The sequence below is a fragment of the Triturus cristatus genome, chromosome 5_2, assembly GCF_964204655.1.
Source record: "Triturus cristatus chromosome 5_2, aTriCri1.1, whole genome shotgun sequence".
NCBI lineage: Eukaryota > Metazoa > Chordata > Amphibia > Caudata > Salamandridae > Triturus > Triturus cristatus.
The window spans coordinates 307,851,380-307,870,563 of NC_140588.1; the positions used below are offsets into that span (position 1 = coordinate 307,851,380).

General features: G+C 46.2%; 1 protein-coding gene across 2 annotated transcripts in view; it reads left to right on the forward strand.

Moving 5' to 3' along the window:
- Positions 1-19,184, forward strand: part of DROSHA (drosha ribonuclease III) — a 533,090-nt gene that overhangs the window by 184,868 nt on the left and 329,038 nt on the right. For both annotated transcript variants that reach the window (XM_085607071.1, XM_085607072.1), the window contains exon 7: positions 3,132-3,212. In XM_085607071.1, coding sequence (XP_085463197.1) covers positions 3,132-3,212 — 81 coding nt within the window. The remainder of the gene's footprint in view (positions 1-3,131; positions 3,213-19,184) is intronic.

Consider the following 19,184-nt stretch of genomic DNA (forward strand, 5'->3'; position numbering starts at 1 on the left):
CCTGTTTGGCTGCCATCACTTCCTAACTGCCATGTATGCAAGTAGTTATTTCACATGTCTTGACTGTATACGCTGCATGATGAGCATGGTTTCAATAAAAAGAGTTTAAAAAAGATAATTCCCAAAAATAACAATAATAGACCCTATCTGATAGGTGCATTCCTCTTTTTCACTGTGTGTACTTACCTTCATGCTGTTTTCTAGTAAGGGGCTTTAGAGAATGTTTCTTAGATTCTTTTATGAGTGCAGCAACACAGTGCCCTGTCACTTGTCACCTAATACTTACAAGTTGGTGTTTCTGGGTAGCTCTTCCAGACTACTGTGCAGTTCCTTGCTTCAGGCTCAGAAACTGTTGAAGAACAATGTACGTCTATGTGTATTTATTATTAGGACAGGACTTTATAATGATGTCATACGATTCCAGAATTCTCAGGCTCAGATTTTACTTAAAGTTTTCTAGTCTTTCTTTTTCCATATATGAACATTGTATTAATTAATTTTCAGTTGGACCAAATTCCTTTACTTGTGTACATCCCAGTTTACTCAACCTATTTTGCGCTTCATCAGGAGTAGGGCACAATAATATGGTAATGACCCTAGAAAGAGACATCACAAATGCACACTTGTGAACACAGTCATAGTTTAAAATAAGAACTATTAACCTAAGGGGCGCGTGTGTTCTTGATTTGTGCATTTGCTGTTTCTTTACAGGGTAGTGCAATGCATGGTACACTGACATGTCCACAAGTGTACTCCCTAGCTGACGCAAGACTACCATCTGTGTAAGTTTGGGCATGTACCACAAGAAGTAATGGAAGCATGCATTTTTTAATCTACTATGTGAGACTGTCTTAGCTGTTCTGAGTGAGAACGTGATGCAAACAGTCCCTCTCGTGTAAAGTTCCACTTGAATCTTATGCCTAGGCCCTGTGCTGACATACCCGCTTATTTGCTGTGTACATGTGTCTGTTTGATGAAAGGGAGCAGGTCTTAATGTTTGGTAGTGAAGCCAGGGGGATCCATATTGCATTGCCCCTTGTTTTTTTGGCACAAGTTTGAGGTTGTGATACAGCCTCTCCAGTCTGTGTATTGTCTGCTTTAATGAGCTGGCAGTTGTAACCGTAGACACAGGTTTGTGGAGCACTGGATATATAGATGCTTTTAAAAATTATATGGTAACATTTTTACAGAGGATTGCTGATTATTTATTCCTGAGCTATGACATTCGGTGGATGGTGTATTTCAGAAGATTCAGTTGTTCGGGAAAAGTTTCAGGGCAGGATGCTTTTGCCTTGAGTGGCTCATCCCAGAAAGCCGATTACTTTTAGGTACAGAGCTTCACAATTATGCTCATCCCATTGGTAGTGATAGTTGGAGAAAGTCTTATTACCGGCTAGGAGATTCTTCAGCTTATCCAAGGACTGTCTGTGCTGCATCCAGAAAAATAAATGTGAAAAGGAACTTCACCAAACTGCTTCCTGCGCAGTATATCCACATCCCTTATCTGGGGATAGTGTATAAAAGTGCGATCTAAACTTTCACACTTTGAGCAAGTTCCAGACTTCACTGAACAAGTGTTGAGGAACTCAGCAGATTACTTGGAAAGCTGCTGTAATCCAAGGCTGGTACCCACCCCCCCACCCACCCCGCCCCAGCACACTCACTACCTCCTTGAGTCGCCTTGAACTGTTTGCCTTCATAACCATGAGAATCAAGTGCGGGTGGGCTGTTTTTGGGCCAGCTTCAAGTCCAAAATGGGACTTGCCCAAGGCGCCAGAGACAAGACTCCAACCTTCACGGTTGTGACGCAATAGCACCTGTCTGCCCTTTTCACCCCTCAACCCCCTGAACTAGGTGTGACAGGAGTATTGTGAAAATAAATAAATAAATAATAAAAAGGGGATCCGTCTCTAGCCGTATACTGCTACTAAAAATGAATCTTAAGATAGAAGTCCTATTTTGGGTAATTGTGGACTTGGGCTCGACTACTGACCTCGTCAAGGGAATTCTGTCTCCCCTTTTGGTTAACTTTTAAAGTAATTTTATTTCAGAAAATTTCTAGAACGAACAACTAGATGTCAGAATAATGAGCACCATGCCAATCTAACCAGTTCAAAGTATCAAAATTGCACGTAAGTAACTGGTGTTCTAAACGGTACCCCCTCCAGGTACCCACTGTACTAAATCAAAAAAGTATAAAAGAAACAATAGCCTGAGCAATTGCCACAGGCCTAGGACATTGTTGGTTGCCAGATGTCAAAAGGGTGTTTTATTTCATATACATTAAAGCGCAACATTGACAGTTTTGCACTTCGGATTTTAAGAATCTAGGTCCAGCCACTAAAAAACTGTAGATACACCACTGGGAAATCTATGACCAATACAAGCAGCAGAATTCTAGTATGTAACCTACTATGTATGCACACGTACATATCTGTACCTGTTCCTATAGTATGTAACACATTTCATTGTCTGTTGCGCCCTTCTGCCGCTTCTGAGCTAGTTCTTGCACATTGGAAAGCTTGAGATGGTGGCTTACATTTTCACGTTCTCCTATACATTGTTACCTCTTCTCTTCAGTTTAAAGCTGTGTCTGGGCAGCACTTGGTGCCGTTAGGGTGCGTTTTGCTTTAGTTACCATTATGAAGAATGCCTTCTGAGACCACAGAAATTTAGGAATATTTGTTTGTGCCATTCATAGTCAGTGTAGAAAAAACCACAGGAGTAAAACCCATAAACCAAGCTGAGATCTGGGTGAACACAATATAAATGCAACAATATCTCAGAGATATTGTTGCATTCATAGTCAGTGTGACACAGGCTTAAGGCAACAGTAAACTGACTAACCATTTTTTCCTATTTTTCACGAAATCTATCGTTTGGGAATTCATTTTAGTGACCCTCTGTTGAGAAGATAAATCGAGAGGTGCTGCTCAAGGATTTAAGTCGCTTCATTTCATTGTAGTGAGATTTTAACAGAACTTCCATGAAATGCATTCTTTATTTTCCATAGTTTGTATGTCTTCGGACAGGGATTGCAGAAGCATGGGTCATCAAACGCAAAACTGGAAATCTGCCTTTTTCAATCTGAATAAAGAGAAACTTAAGGTTGTATTTTGTTTTTTTGGCAGATGAATGATGGGCCACTCTGCAAGTGCAGCGCAAAGTCCAGACGCACAGGAATAAGGCACAGCATTTATCCGGGAGAGGAGGTAAATATTGGCAACTGATATGCTTTAAAACCAGAGCATTGGGCTCTTGAAAGTCTCCAGCTGCTTTGTCGTTGCTGTGAAAACGTAAGAGCTTTTGTCAAAGCGTTTCTGCTTGGGCTTTGGTGTTTGAGGTGGTGATGGAGTTCAACACATTGGTTGTCCACCACATGTATAACTGGCTGCTCTATGCTAATTGATGTGTTATGGCAGTAATGCATTACAAAGTTACTGTACTTGATGCTCAATCCTGTATTTGAGGGTAGCACATTATACTGCGTTTTATGCTATTTTATACATTTTAAGATTATAGTTTAAAGGAAAGTCAATGTTGTGACTCTCTGGCTTTGACTTTCGCTGCAGACAATTATTCAGCTTTACCAAACAACGTCACACTCACTTGTCCTCTTAAAATATCTAATTCTCCTTCACCTATTGATGGTTTGATCGTCACGCCTTTAAGCCATCCTGCCTGAAAACCTGCTTGGGACAAGTGCTTTCTCCAGGCTCTCCGGGCTCCGTTCTGCTCGTTTCATAGCCGCCAAGTTAAAACCCTCCCTACTGCTGAACAAACTGCTTTGCATCGGTATCCTCACTTGACCGGTATCCTTACGTGACAGGAAAGATCACAAGTTGTGGGTTTTTGTCTGTGGTCATGCTCATCTGTATCCTTTTGATGGTTTTCCAAATTCCTTGCCGCAAAGTTAGTAGACTGAGGTGCTGCAGTGTTGCAATGTGGACTCTGGAGCATAAAACAAAGCAAAGAGTAGTCAATATATTGCCGCTATGTAGTAGTTTTCCAACCGTGGAGCAGGCTCTTGTGTAGTGATGATGCAGAACTAGATTCCCACACTCCTAGAAATATATCTTTTTTACAGGTGCAACTTTTTCTGAATGCTATATTACTGTTCACCATAGACATGCTGTAGGTTTACGCACCATGTGACAGGACTGAAACATTACAGGGCACCTGTGTGGTGATCACCAGAGCAGGGGCGGCTCCTCCGCTAAGCGTCGCCCCACTGCTCTCAGAGCGGTGAAAAAGGGAAAAATAAAATGATGATAACCAGGTTATCATTTTATTTTTCGTTTCAGCAGGGTTGGGTTAGGGCGGGGCTGGTGGCTCAGGGAGGAGGAGTGGACTGTGCATGCAAAGTGCACAGGACTGCTTGGCCGGCCGTCTCGGGCCGGCCAAACAGCCCTGCGCACTTTGCACGTTCCCCACCTAGGCTGTATTACAGCCTGGGTAGGGAACATGCACAGTCTCCCTGTCAGAGTCTGAGCGCCGAACTAAGGCGCTCAGACCAATCACAACGCTGCATTGCAGAGTTGGGATTGGCTCAGGGAAGCCTGTGTTTTTCCAGACTCTTCAGCAACCAGGGAAAATAGATGGAGGCTGTTGTGGTGCGAGGAGGTACGTGTTTTCTTTTTTGTTTTGAAATATTTTGAACCCCCCCCCCCCCCCCCCCCCCCCCCGATTCCCTGCCACTGCACAAGTTCAACTTATGCTGATTGAGTCTTCTTCTGACGTCCACACCATTACTTCAGCATAGGTGGGCTGTGTTGGTCATGAGTGTTGTTTTGTTATGCTGCCTCTGGTAATGTATCTGATCTTGGAGGTATACCACATTTTTTATTAAAAAGGAATATACAAGGGTCTTTATTAACTCAAGGGCTTTAATGGTTTATTTGCCTGCTTATAAGATGACTGGTTATACGTGGTTCACTGTGAAGAGGGAATGCCTAGTTCTAATCTAATTGAAAGTATTAACATGCGAATACATTGTTCCAAATTATGTCATAACCTCACTTTGCCTGAATGTAAATTTGATTCAGCAGCTTAAAGGTATAAGAGCAAGGCACTCAAACCTTCAGTGAAATGTAAATGTGACAGAAACTGTTTAAAAAGGTTAAACTTGTAGAGACTGCTGCATTTAAGTCATTTGGCTGCTGTGTCCGCATGTTCTCCCAAAATCCAAGAAAGGGAATATGGGGAAGAACTTAAGCATTCATACCTCGCAAGACAAAAACAAATTAATAATTTAAAAATAATAATAATTTTAAAAAACACATTTTTTTCATTTGCCACTTTACTCCGCCGAGCTTCAAATACAAAAAAATAAATTCTTATGTTTTGTATTCTGCGTGTACATTTTACTTGAGGAAGGGCCTGAGCTACTGTCCCGTCTTCATCTGACTAGAGTGATATGCACCCTCGTTCGGAATCGGAGCATGCATATAATTCCTCACATGCCTAGTTTTCTGTGTGAAAATTGAATAATGTACATGGGGATATGTTGTAACTAGATTTTAGTTTTAGTGTCGTTAAAGTGGGTACTAACCTTCAGATGCATTATTTGAGCAAGCACGTCTTTTGTGAAGCTGCTGCCATCTAGCGGAGAGCTGGGGGAAAGGACTTTTCATCAAACTAAGTGGTGGATTCGTAACAAAAGAGTGTTAGAGCAAAACGTTTACAGGGTGAGATATTACGTCCTTATTGAAAATGTGCTGCGGTGAACTCAACCCCGCCCTCCTGGAACAGCGATACGGCTCAAGCATCTGCACAAGACAGGTGTGGGGCGTTTTTGAGGCTCTGCTTCTCATATGTTTGATTACACCAGGGGTCGCCAACCTTTTTCATAGGCAATTATCTTCAATAGAGCTCGTACCAAGCTACCAATTAGTGATGTAAGAAAGGCCATCCCATTGTCAACAATGATTACATCAGCGCATTAGGCAGGGTTCCAGGAGTAAAATAAAAAAGGCTTTGACAAATTGAATTGAAACATTACGTGGGTAATACATAAAGGCTATAGATGCAACCCCCTGTCACCAAGGTAAAATATGAGTAAGAAATCTCTCTAACTTAAATAATAGCTTTAATTAGAACATTAGAATGTTGAGAACTCTACTGAAGACAGTGTAGAAGCTCCGGCCTATAATGGCTGGCATAAGCTTTTTGCTTCAACAATCCAATGTTTCTTTGGGTTCTCCCTTTTTATTTTAGAACATTCTACCCAGCGGCTCGGGCCCATAACTCGGGTTCAGGGCATTTAACAACCGGTATAGCCCTCGGCAGTGGTCTATAAGGCTAAAATATATTTTAAAAATTCAACCATTTTTTTCCAATGGGGATTTGGGGGGCAGTCGACCAAAGGAGGTCTGCCCCTGGCGTTTTTGGGGAAGTGGTACAGTCCAAGGGACTGCGCGGGGGAAGGGGGTTTGGGCTTCATTTGGGCTATGGCTCCCAACAAGAAAAAACAAAGATGAGAGAGCCGTCTCGGGGCTCCAGAGTCAACCACCAAGCCAAGAATGTATTTAATTGGGGCATGTCACACCCCAAACACCCCTCCCACCCCTAAAGCTAAGCCCCAGTGTGCTGTCATGGGTAATAAAGTGATCCCGGTATATTTGGTGTTCCATAACCTCTCCCTGGCTACATAACACACACACTTTTTCCATTGTTGCACGTCTCTGCTAAACTGGTCATTGTTTTCTACACCCTGAGCAAAAATTATTTTTTTGTGAATAGGAAGTTACTATGACTTTATAAGGCTAATGTGGTTTTTTCCACAAAACCTAGGCTTCTTTTGGGGCATCCCTAAAGGTATTTTTAATTTTGAAAAGCTAGCTTCTGAAAACTCCATAAGTCGGGCATCCCTCAATCATTGTGACACATCTGAATATTGAACCAAACCGAGCATGCTCATGGTGCAGCCGGAAAAGCTAACTGTTTAAATATTGGAATGACCATGTGAACCAGCCCTTTTTACAACTTAAACAAAAATCACTTTTGGCAGGATGCTAAATCTATCATTTGTTTAGTTTATCAAGATCACTTTTTCCGGCCATGAACAACTGAATTCAGTGCTTACACGCAAAAATGTGCTTAGTGGCTTACATGCTGCATGCATTTAAAATTTTTCTTCTTTATCTTTGATGTCAGTAGGGTTTATGTGTACATGTCATAACCTTTCCCCATACCAGTTTCTCAGAAGCCCAGTCTTCATTGTGCATTAAATGTCATGAGACCTAAAAAAAATCCCTACCCCGATTCAGATGTTAGTCCTCTCGCCATCTGCCAAGGCCTGCCTTCCCCCAGCTGTTTTCTTTCCTAACCTCGCTTATCGATTGAGGATATGATATTTTTTTAAATACTTGGTCTGTTCCTGTACTCTTAACTTGTAAATTAACAAATATGAAGTTAGTCTAAAATAATGTCACTTGCAGGATCCTTGCAAGAACCATCCATTTGCTACTATACCATTTCATATTTTACCCAGACTTGCTTATCCCTCCTGTCAGTCGCTGTCTAACATGCAAATGAAGGATATGGATATCTATGATACAGAAAAAAATCAAAGTGCACTGTGTGAATATCATAGTTTTGGTTGTTTATAAATATACCCAGGTGTTTTGTCATTGTTTTCTTAAGCAGGTACTTTATCCTTACCATTAGTTGAAAGTTCCAAGACCACACTTTGATTAACTGTGTGTGTGGTTTCCATGTGGAAGTCAGAAAAAGGCATAAATTGTTTTAAATTTAGTTCAGTGTGTTCCAATTTAATTATTTATCTTATTGCGACTGAATAGTAGATTGTCAGACATGGCTGTTCAAAGAACAATTAGCATCAAGTTCACTAACATACTTGAGTAAACCAGAGAATTGTTTTTAACATAAATCAATTTCCATGCATAATGGATTGCATGTTTAGAAGACCTAAGCCCCAATGCAACATAAGTGTTGGTTTGCCTTTCCTCAGACTCATGCGGTCAGTCCCACAAAAAGCTTTGAGCTAACCTGCATTATTGTCTCCATCTTAGAACTTCTTTGACTTCTGCAGAGGCTTCCGGAAAGTTCACTCCGCAGCAAGTCTTGGTTTTCCATTCTGTGATGGTAATGTGTTAGTGACCCCGGGACGTGGCTACGACGCGCTGCAGGATGGCCACCTGTTGTGGAGGCTTTGCAGGCCAGACTCTGCTATCCTGTAAATACCATCGTTGGACCGGTTCCCGAACGCTGAAAACATCGGCGTCAACAGCTGAACCTGCCTAGACTGCGAAGCTGCGGTCTCGCTCTAATCGAATCGAGAAAACCCGACAACTTTGACGGCGGAGGAGCGAGGTTGAATCTGAGCCAGAAAATGGCCGCCATCCGCAGTGAGACTTGCACCGTGGCTGACTGTTTAATTTGCACTATACTATGCACATGCGCACCTGGGCATCGGTGTTGGCGTTTTGTACTTATCCTGGAAGGCCTGTGGTGAGGACCCGTGCTGGGGGCTATGGCCGAATGCTCAGGAGGCCAAAATACGGAGGCGACAACGTCTGGGAGCGCTGCCGGAGAGGAGCTGAGGAGGGACGGGGTGAGTGAGGTGGGATCTGCTCCCTGGCCTGGGGCCGGGCTGACTCACGCTGTGTGGCCTAGGCCTCGTCTGGCTTCCCTTGCCTAGCGGGGCTGCGGTGCAGTGGGTCGCTTGGACCCTGTCTGGGGGTCTGGTTCCTGCCCGCTGCCTCCAACAAGGGTGCTCTGTGCTGGACTGGGTGGTGCGTGTCGGGGAGCGGGGCATGACATGTCACGGGCAGCGCCTAGCTTCCCCCATGTATATATAACAGGGAGTTGCTTTTATGCTGCTGCGCGGGCCGGCCGAGTCTCCCTTCCTCCGCTCCATTGCTCTGGCGGGGCCCCATGGTTTTTATACCTGCAACCAGATGATCTGCTACTTCCCATTTGCTGAGCCTCCACTTTAGAATTACTTTCCCTGCAGGCGGATACACAGGTGCAGTGCGGCTCTCCCCATGGTCTTTGCATTTAGTCTTGGTGAGCCTTGCTATCCTTCTGGTGACAGTCGCTGGTTTCTGCGTGATAGCCTACACTGCCTACGCTTAATAGCAGCACCCTGCATTGTGGTTTTGGAGGTGGGGTCATTACACTGTGCGACCCTCTGCAGACTGGCCCCGAACCGCTGGAGCCCTCTGTTGTCTACCTCCCCTCTTCCAATTCAATGCAGTGACCTCAGAATCGCTGCACTTCTTCTTTACTGGTGGCTGCGTTTCCAGCCCGTTCGAGAAGGCCTGTAAGGTAATAAATACTGCTGTGACCATAGGCAGTCTTGCTCTACATTAACGGGATAGAAGGTCGGGGTTGGGAATATGCTGTGCACGACGTCGCAGGCCCCTCTGGTGTGTGGCACGGCTGCGACAGATACTGTGCACTGCGACACTGCTATATCGGGAACATGGGCAAGGCAGACCCTAAAGAACCCAAGATTCCTTTTGAAAGCAAGTGCCAAACGCGTACAATGGACTCATCCACGGAGCAGGGCACGACTCACGACCTAATGGACACTGCAGATAGTTCTGCAGAGGACATGCGCTCTATTTTGCTGGAGGTACGCTCCAGTCTCAAAACCATTGATGGTAAAATCGATGCCCTAAACTCCAGCCTTGATGCTGTTGAGAAGAAGGTGGAAGTACACGAAACCCGCCTTGATGTTCTTGAAAATAGGCTATCTGACACCCAAGACTCCCAGACTGAATCTAGAACACAGATCCTTAGCATGGAGAAGGTACTTGAGGTGATTAGAGCGAAAAATGAAGATTTAGAGGCGTGTTTCCAAAGGAACAACCTCAGAATTCTTGGCCTTCCAGAATCGACAGCTATCCCAACAAGCATTGGCATAGCCAATAGGTCTCGCCTTTGGGACCTTACAAGTATTTAGCCATGCAACAGTTAGTGTTGTTGCACCAAGGATATTGTGCTGCATAACTAAATACTTATAGGGTCCCAAAAGCGAGACCTATTGGTATGCCAATGCTTGTTGTTATGTAGTGAGGAAATTATATTTTAAACGAAAATTAATAAATGCCCCCTCTTTCAAAATGCTTGTCAACTTGTACTGACATCACTGAGCCCTCTTGCTTCTGCAAGATTTTCTCTAGTTTTATTCCCTCCGCGATAACAAAAAGCTTCTCGCATTCTCCTGACTGGGTCTGAAGCCTGAGGGTATGCCACTGAATGGAAGGTAGACGCCTAAGGAGCTGTGTAGATCATTTTAGCCAGTGCTACTTTTAGTTCCCATTCCAGACAAGGCAGCGGTCTTAGGCACTTGTACGTAAACATGCACTGTGATACACACACAGAAACACAAGTGTGCACAGGTTTGCCTACAGTACTTATAAACATGATCTCATCGCCAACCCTTCCTCCACTCACAGTGCCTTTTATGGACATTCTCTTGTGCCGAGCTCGCCCTAGTTTTGTTCTCTGCTTTGGGATTTCATCAGCAATACAATTAAGAATGTCTTATGCGGTGACCGTCGACAAATGTAATCACCAGATTCAAAGACTTTCATCTTCTTGGATGTGAAGAGGTGGGGGGCTGTCACTGAAGCGCCGCTTCCAGGCAGGCAGGCAGATGAGAGAGGGCGGAATAAAGCCTTGCAGGGAACGGATTCAAAATATGCAGAAGCAATTACCGAGACCTGCAGCAGAATTTGGAGCAAGTCCTTGGCGCAAACTTGATGCAGTTGGCTGAATGATGCTCGCTGAATTAAAGTGTGACATCTGCACCCACCATGTCGTTAAGTATTAGAAGGGCAATACATCACAGCCACTCCAGCGAATTATTTCCAGGCTTTATCCCGGTCCAACCCCGTGATGGATAGGAAGTAGTCGCGTGCCGTGGTTTCACTCGCAGTTACACCTCAAGTGCTCCCCCCCTGCATGCAATTGTGCGCATGCTCATTGGAAACAGGCCAATGACACAATTTACTACCAGAGTCCATTGCTCATGGGCTTCTTAAACAAGCACGCGATTGGTGCGCGTGCGCGAGCCTAAGCGATCCATCTGTTTTGAATTATTATGCACGCGTCTGGGCACGATAATTCAAAACAGATGGCGCTCGTGCGGGTAACCGCAAGCATTAGGCCATGGGCGGAGCAAAGGCGGGACATGCACCCGCCTTCGCCCAATTGCGTGCTGTCTTTCTTAGAAAGACACACGCAAAGGCCAATTGCCTGTGACCAAAACAAAAACACACGCACGAGCGTGTGGTCAGATTTTTGAAGCCCTTACATAAAGCCTCGCAGAGCAGCACATGCGCGCTGGATCAGGCTCGACCCAAAAATGGAACCCTTTATCGATAACCTGTTGCGTGAGCTGTTTGGTTCAGGGCTATCTCCGGTCATGATCGTTGAGCAGGCTCACCGCTCCATCAGTCCTAGGCCGGTGACGGGTGCCCCATCGTTGCATGCCTTCTAAATTACGCGGACAGAGATGCGATCCTTAAGGAAGCGCGGGCCAGAAGCCCCATCATACATCAGGGTAACACCTTGTCCTTCTTTCCAGACTATACGCCAGCTGTGCAGGCTGCCCGTAGGGAGTTTATGCCAGCGAAAAGGTTCCTACAGTCTTCCTCAGTGCCATATGCCATGTTGTATCCTTCTAAGTTGAAAATCACTCATGATGGCCAAGCGCATTTTTTCACCGACGCCAAGTCGGCCTTGAACTTTACGAAACACATCTGCCCACGTAAATCTCCTCAGGAACCTTCGCAGGACTTCCTTGTCAGTGAACCTCAGTGACAATGACTGATAATTCTCACTGTTATCTACTCTACTGTATGTAATCCCTATGTGTTACCTCATTGGTCAAAATGGCTTGCATCATTGTGTTTGAGCCGGAGTTTTGCCCTGCCAATGTTAAGGGGAATTTATCCTGATTGTTAACCATATATGTGCTATTGCTAAGCTCTTGGTTCACCTTAATTGCCAGTTTTTGCTAGGGGGGTTCCGGTCTATTACTTTGCAAGCCTGGCCACCCTGCCGTCTGGCAGGTGTTCGCCGTCGTTCCTAGTCCCCACAGGGAGATCTCCCATGTGCTCAAATTCAAAGTTGGGTTTCGGGGCACCTCAAAGGTTGGGGGGGGGGGAAATCTGTTCTCGACCTGATTGGGAGCTTGTAGTGGGAGGTGGGTGGTTTAAGGGCACTATCATACCTAGAGACAGCCATTATTGGTTTGCATTACTGCTATATAAAAAGCATGGTGTTATTTGTTTATGCACTGATGAGGCACTTCTTGTCTACAGCACGGCGATACTGCTATTATACTTTTTGTTTGATGTTTCTTTCCAGGTCTCCCTATTGAGTCCCTCTATTAGTGAGGCATTACATTGCACCTTATTCTTTATTCAGATATTATAGAAACTAAGTTCCTTACCTGGAACTTGTGGGGCCTCAATGATTTCAAGATGACAAGGCTAATTCAGGCATACTTGCATCGACTTCACATAGACACATGTTTCTTGCAAGAAACCCATTTGAAATACAGTACAGATCCCAAATTGACACACAGATTTTGGGGGGAGGTGCACTCTGCAACCTTTTCCAACTATGCCAGGGGCGTCTCTATATTAATCAGGAGGGGGCTGGGCTGGGCTACATCGCACAAACTGGTGGACCCTGAGGGGCGCTATGTTATAGTCACTGGTTGCCTACTGTCGATACCGGTCACTCTGGTGGCCATATATGGCCCTAACACTGATGACCCACACTTTTTTCTTAAAGTTTAGGCCAAGATTGTGTCGCTTGGGGGTGACACAGTAATTTGGGGAGGTGATTTTAACGCAGTGATGGACAATGTTTTGGATAGGGAAGATACCCCTCGCAATCCACATCATAATGCAACGCAACAATTGAATAATATACTCTTAGAGCATGGGCTGTTCGACATTTGTCGTACACTTCATCCTGTCACACGTGAGGGCACATGCATCACCTCTTATCAACCCTGGTCCAGATTGAACTACTGGTTGGTTTCCGCCGACGTTCTATCCTGGGCCTCAGACGTATTGCATCTACCACGCACACTCTGTGACCATGCCTCTGTGCTATTGCTGTGGAAAATTCCCAACACCTTACCGCGTGCGTTCAGTTGGTGGCTTTCCCCTCCCGCTCTTCTAGACCCTGTGTTTAGGGAGGAAATACATCTAGAAATTCAGAATCATCGTGCCACTAATGAGGGCTCTGTGGACTCCCCCCTCTACACTTTGGGAAGCATTCATAGTTGGATTACGGAGGACATGCATCTCCAAACAGGCAAGGGTCCTTAGTTCAATACGCGTAACCAAACTCAAACAGGATATTAAAGCTCTGGAAACAAACTATTTTGCTACTAACGACCATACCACATTAGCTTCCATACGCAGTACTATTTCCGAGTTTGAAGAGGAGGCAGAAAGGGAAACCAGATTCCTTGGTACAAATGCAAAAGTGCTTGGCTATGGTGAGGGTGATAGACCTGGGAAAACCCTTGCAAATCTACTTAAACACCACAAAGCGCCCACTTTTATTGTGGAACTCGCTGACGGCAATTCCACCCCCCCCCCCCCCCCCCATTTGGGGTCAGGTGGGCATGCATGAACATCTAACCACATTTAATTCCTCTCTCTATACTGCTACACAGCGATCTGCTGCCCCTCATCTGGTAGAATACTTAGATTCCCTGGAGCTCCTCTGGCTGAGCCCTACTCATAGAGAATACCTCGACATCCCGTTCAACATAGAGGATATCACGTAGGTGATTAAAGGCCTCCCTACCGGGAAAGCCCCTGGGCTCGATGGGATTACGACCCTTTTTTACAAGACATACGCAGACATCCTAGAATCTCCTCTTCTGGATGTCTATCAAGAGTCCCTCGAGGTCGATGAACTGCCCCAATCTATGAGAAAGGCTATAATTATCACCCTGCTAAAGCACGATAAAACCAGCTTCCCTTTGTGATTCTTATCGACCCCTATCCCTAATAAATGTGTGTTAGACTTGGGGGTCTCTAGTTGGCACAGGTATGCACTTGTGACAAATAGGGACCCTCGCCTCTAGTCAGGGTAAAGGGTTACACTCCTAAAATAACCCCTGCTCACCCCCTTGGTAGCTTGGCACGAGCAGACAGGCTTGTCTCAGAGGCAGTGCGTAAAGCATTTGTGAACAAATACAGTAATCAAGTGATAACGCTACAGATGGACACCACACAGGTTTTATATCAAAAGTAAGTGTTCGAGGCATATGAGCTGCAGATTACACACTTTTGCATAGATCGCCATCTGGTGTTGGGCCCGGATATTTGCAGTTTGTTTTTCCTCTTGGAAAGTCTTTGGAAGTCACGAGGTCGGTGACTCCTCCTCTGTATGGTATTGCGCATGGGCTGCGGCTCCATCCTCAGATTGTTTTTTTCCGCCATCGGGCTCGGATGTAATACTTCGTGCTCCGGTTCCGAATATTTCCAGTTCGACGATCGAAGCGGAATCCTCGCTCATCGCGGTATTGTTCAGATCACAATCACCTTCTCTTCGACACATCTTCGATTCCAGTCGTCGACGGTGGCCTTCGAGCCTATCCAAGCTCCGGTCCCGGCTGATGGAAAGAACTCCATTCAAGAAGTGCCCTCGATGTGGGTCCAAATTCCTCCACACCGATCTTCATGAGGTGTGCAACCTCTGCCTCTCCCCTGAACACGAGGCTCGAGACTGTCCCGCCTGCAAGTCTTTCAGATCGAAGAAGACTATTCGAGATCGAAGGGCCAGACGGAACATGGCGCACTCCTCGACCACCGTTCCAGTCGACATCTTCGGGGACGACGTCGAAGCTCCGGAACAGCAGCACACCGAAGAGGACCTAGTCAGTGCTTCCGAAGCCGACGACTCGGATGTGGAGGACATCACCCCGGCGCAGAGGGTCGTAAGTACTATACCCCCTCCCACACCCACGCCGACACCAAAAAAGGCTTCGGTCACGCCTTCGCCCCCGGACCTAGGCAAGACCAAAGACACTGCTTCGAATACCCCACCTTCAGGCCCGGTGAAGAAGCCTTATAAGCCTTCCGGCGGCTCGGGCTCGAGCCAGCCTGCCAGCGGTGCCGATAAACACACTTCGGCACCGAAAAAGAGACCGACCTCCTCGACACCGAGCTCCGCACCAAAGCCCTCGGTGTCGAAACCCAGCCTTTCGGTACCGACCAAACACCATAAGGCCCTCGGCTCCGACACTTCCGCGCCGAAGCCTACCTCGGCGCCGACCAAAAAACAGGAGGTTCCAAAAAAGCACGGCACGGAAAAGCCTAAAAAGTAATCGGCCCCGAAACCTTCGGCGCCGACAGAACAAACATTGTCTCAGGAACTGTTTACACCGGATCCCTTGCAAAAGACACTTACCAAGGATCCAAAAACTGGACATTTGGCACTTTCTTCTAAAAAGAGACATTTGGACAAACCGGCTCCGCCTCCACCTCCAAAGAGAAAAGACTGTGCTACCTCCCCTTTCAGAGTGCCTTCCCCACCTCCTCCACCCTCTCCATCTCCGCCCCCTCCACCTTCTCCACCCCTGCCTCATCGCTCTCCGACCCCGTCTCCAGACCATGACGATCAGGGGGACCCATACTACGATCCAGGGGATGTGCCACAAGACCCCACCCCTACAGGATCCCCAGATCCATGGGACAATTATAATAATCCAGACATTCCAGATGGCCTGGATGGATAAAGGTCATCTTGTGGGACATCTCCACCAGAGGACTCATTAGGTTTTCACCACCTACTTCAGAGGGCGGCACATTATCACGGGGTAGAGCTACACACTGATCCTGTAGAGGAAGATTTCCTCCAGACCATCCCACTCCGGTCGGGGGCAGGCTACAAAATTTCCTTCACGTCTGGGAGACCATCACCTCAGACAGATGGGTGACCCAAATTATTCGCTCAGGGTACTGCCTAGAATTGACATCTACCCCCCCAAACATTCCACCCAGGCAATGCCCAATGTCACAAGAACATTCCACATTACTAAAACAGGAGGTAATCTCCCTCCTACAAAAGCAGGCAATAGAACAAGTCCCCATCAATCAACAAAATTTAGGGGTCTACTCCCTATATTTTCTGATACCAAAAAGAGACGAGACTCTACGAACTATTCTAGATCTCCGACCTCTAAACTCATACACACATTCGGACCATTTTCACATGGTAACACTTCAGCAGGTACTTCCGCTCCTCTCCCAGAACGACTTTCTCACCACACTGGACTTGAAAGACGCATACTTTCACATTCCGGTACACCATGCTCACAGAAAGTACCTCAGATTTGTAGTTGACGGGACACACTACCAGTTCAAGGTGCTCCCATTCGGGGTCACAACAGCACCAAGGATATTCACCAAGTGCCTAGCGGTAGTGGCGGCACACCTCAGAAGACAGCACATTCACGTCTTCCCATATTTGGACGACTGGCTAATAAAAGCCACGTCCTACAACCAATGTGTACATCACACCACCACTACCATCCAACTACTTCACCAGCTAGGCTTCACGGTGAACCACCAAAAGTCCCAGCTAACACCATCCCACACAAAACAATACCTTGGTGCCACCATAGACACCTCAAAAGCCATAGCCTACCCCAATCCTGCCAGGATTGCAAGCATTCAGGCTTTGCGTCAAAGGTTCATACCTCAACACTCTCTTCCAGCAAGAGTGTTTATGCAACTCATAGGGATGATGGCCTCTTGCATTTTCATAGTGCCTCACGCAAGACTCCAGATGCGTCCACTCCAAGAGTGCTTAGCGCGCCAATGGAACCAGGTTCAGGGGCAACTGACGGATCTGGTGTTGGTGGACAGTCGCACCCATCGCTCTCTGCAGTGGTGGAACACCACAAACCTTTCCAGAGGTCGACCGTTCCTGGACCCGGTTCCACAAATAATCATAACAGACGCATCGCTCTCCGGCTGGGGAGCTCATCTATTACACCTCACAGTGCAGGGCACATGGACGCCGCAACAAAAGTTGCTCCATATCAACCACCTGGAGTTACTGGCAATCTTTCTAGCCCTATAATCCTTTCACACACAGATTTTAGGCAAGGCAGTCCTTATTCGCACAGACAACATGACGGCCATGTACTACATTCAAAAACAAGGCGGCACACACTCTCCACAGCTCTCTCAACTAGCACAGAGCATATGGAGATGGGCAATTCCACACAAAATCTTTCTCCTAGCCCAACATGTCCCAGGAGTCCAAAACACCATAGCAGATCTGCTCAGCAGACAGACGCAGCAGATCCACGAGTGGGAACTTCACCCACAGGTTCTTCACCCGTTCTTTCAGATGTGGGGGCATCCACAGATAAACCTTTTCGCCACCCACGAAAACAAAAAATGCCCAGACTTCGCCGCCAGATACCCACACCCATTCTCCAAAGGCAATGCGATATGGATGAACTGGTCAGGCAAATTTGCGTACGCCTTTCCACCTCTCCCACTAATTCCACTAGTGGTGCGAAAGCTACAACAGCACTCCCTCACACTGATCCTAGTAGCTCCAACGTGGGCCAGACAACCGTGGTACACCACGCTGCTGGAACTCTCAGTAGTACCACACCAAAAGCTACACCTCTCACCATGCCTCCTAACCCAGAACCATGGAGAGATCAGACACCCGGACCCAGCTCAGCTCAACCTTGCGATCTGGCTCCTGAGATCCTAGAATTCGGATACCTTAACCTTCCCCCTGACTGCATGCACGTCATCAGAGAAGCTAGACGCCCTACTACTAGGGCCTGCTACGCTGCAAAGTGGAAAAGATTTGTTGTATATTGCCATAACAACACAATCAACCCTCTAGACGTATCTATACAGCACATCATATGCTACTTGCTCCATCTACAAAGTTGTAACCTACCATATACATCTATTCGGTTACACCTCGCAGCAATTGCTGCTTACCTACAAAACAGACAGCACCTATCACTTTTCAGAGTGCCTGCCATTAAAGCCTTCATGGAAGGCCTTAAAAGGATAATTCCCACCAGAGTACCACCCTCACCTGTGTGGAATTTGAATATAGTTCTCACAAGGCTAATGGGACCGCCCTTCGAACCTTTGCATAAATGCAAACTGCAATTTCTCACATGGAAAACAGCTTTTCTTGTAGCCATCACTTCCCTTAGAAGGGTCAGTGAGATACAAGCACTTACTATACAAGAACCTTTTCTCCAAATGCACCAGAATAAGGTTGTTCTCCGTACCAACCCAAAATTCCTACCCAAAGTCATTTTCCCCTTCCATCTAAACCAATCGGTAGAATTACCGGTATTTTTCTCGCAACCTCAAACCGTTGCAGAAAGGGCTCTACACACGCTAGATGTTAAACGGGCCTTACTTTACTATATTCAAAGAACACAACCTTTCAGAAAGACCAAACAACTGTTTGTCTCTTTCTCTCCACCACACAAGGGCAACCCCATCTCAAAATCAGGGATAGCTAGGTGGATTGTAAAATGCATACAGATTTGCTATCACAAAGCAAAACGAACGCTATCTGTTCCCCCTAAGGCCCACTCTACACGAAAGATGGGGGCTTCTATGGAGTTTCTAGGTAACATCCCATTAGATGATATCTGCAAAGCAGCTACATGGTCAACACCGCACACTTTCACTAAACATTACTGTGTTGATGTGCAAACCAAGCAACAGGCTAGTGTGGGCCAGGCTGTACTAAAAACACTATTTCAAACCACTGCAACAGATACTGGTGGTCGCCGCTAAGGTTGGGAACTGCTATATAATCTATGCAAAAGTGTGTAATCTGCAGCTCATATGCCTCGAACGGAATATGCTGCTTACCAGTATGCATCTGTTCTTGGTATGTAGAGCTGCAGATCTACACACGCCCACCCGCCTCCCCGGCTACCTGTATCTGTTCCAGTCTATCTTATTTAGATACAACACACATGGGTTTCTTCACTGTTATTACTACGCTCCATCTTTCCCTGCTGGCGAAAAACAATCTGAGGATGGAGCCGAAGCCCATGCGCAATACCATACAGAGGAGGAGTCACCGACCTCGTGACTTCCAAAGACTTTCCAAAAGGAAAAACAAACTGCAAACATCCGGGCCCAACACCAGATGGCGATCTATGC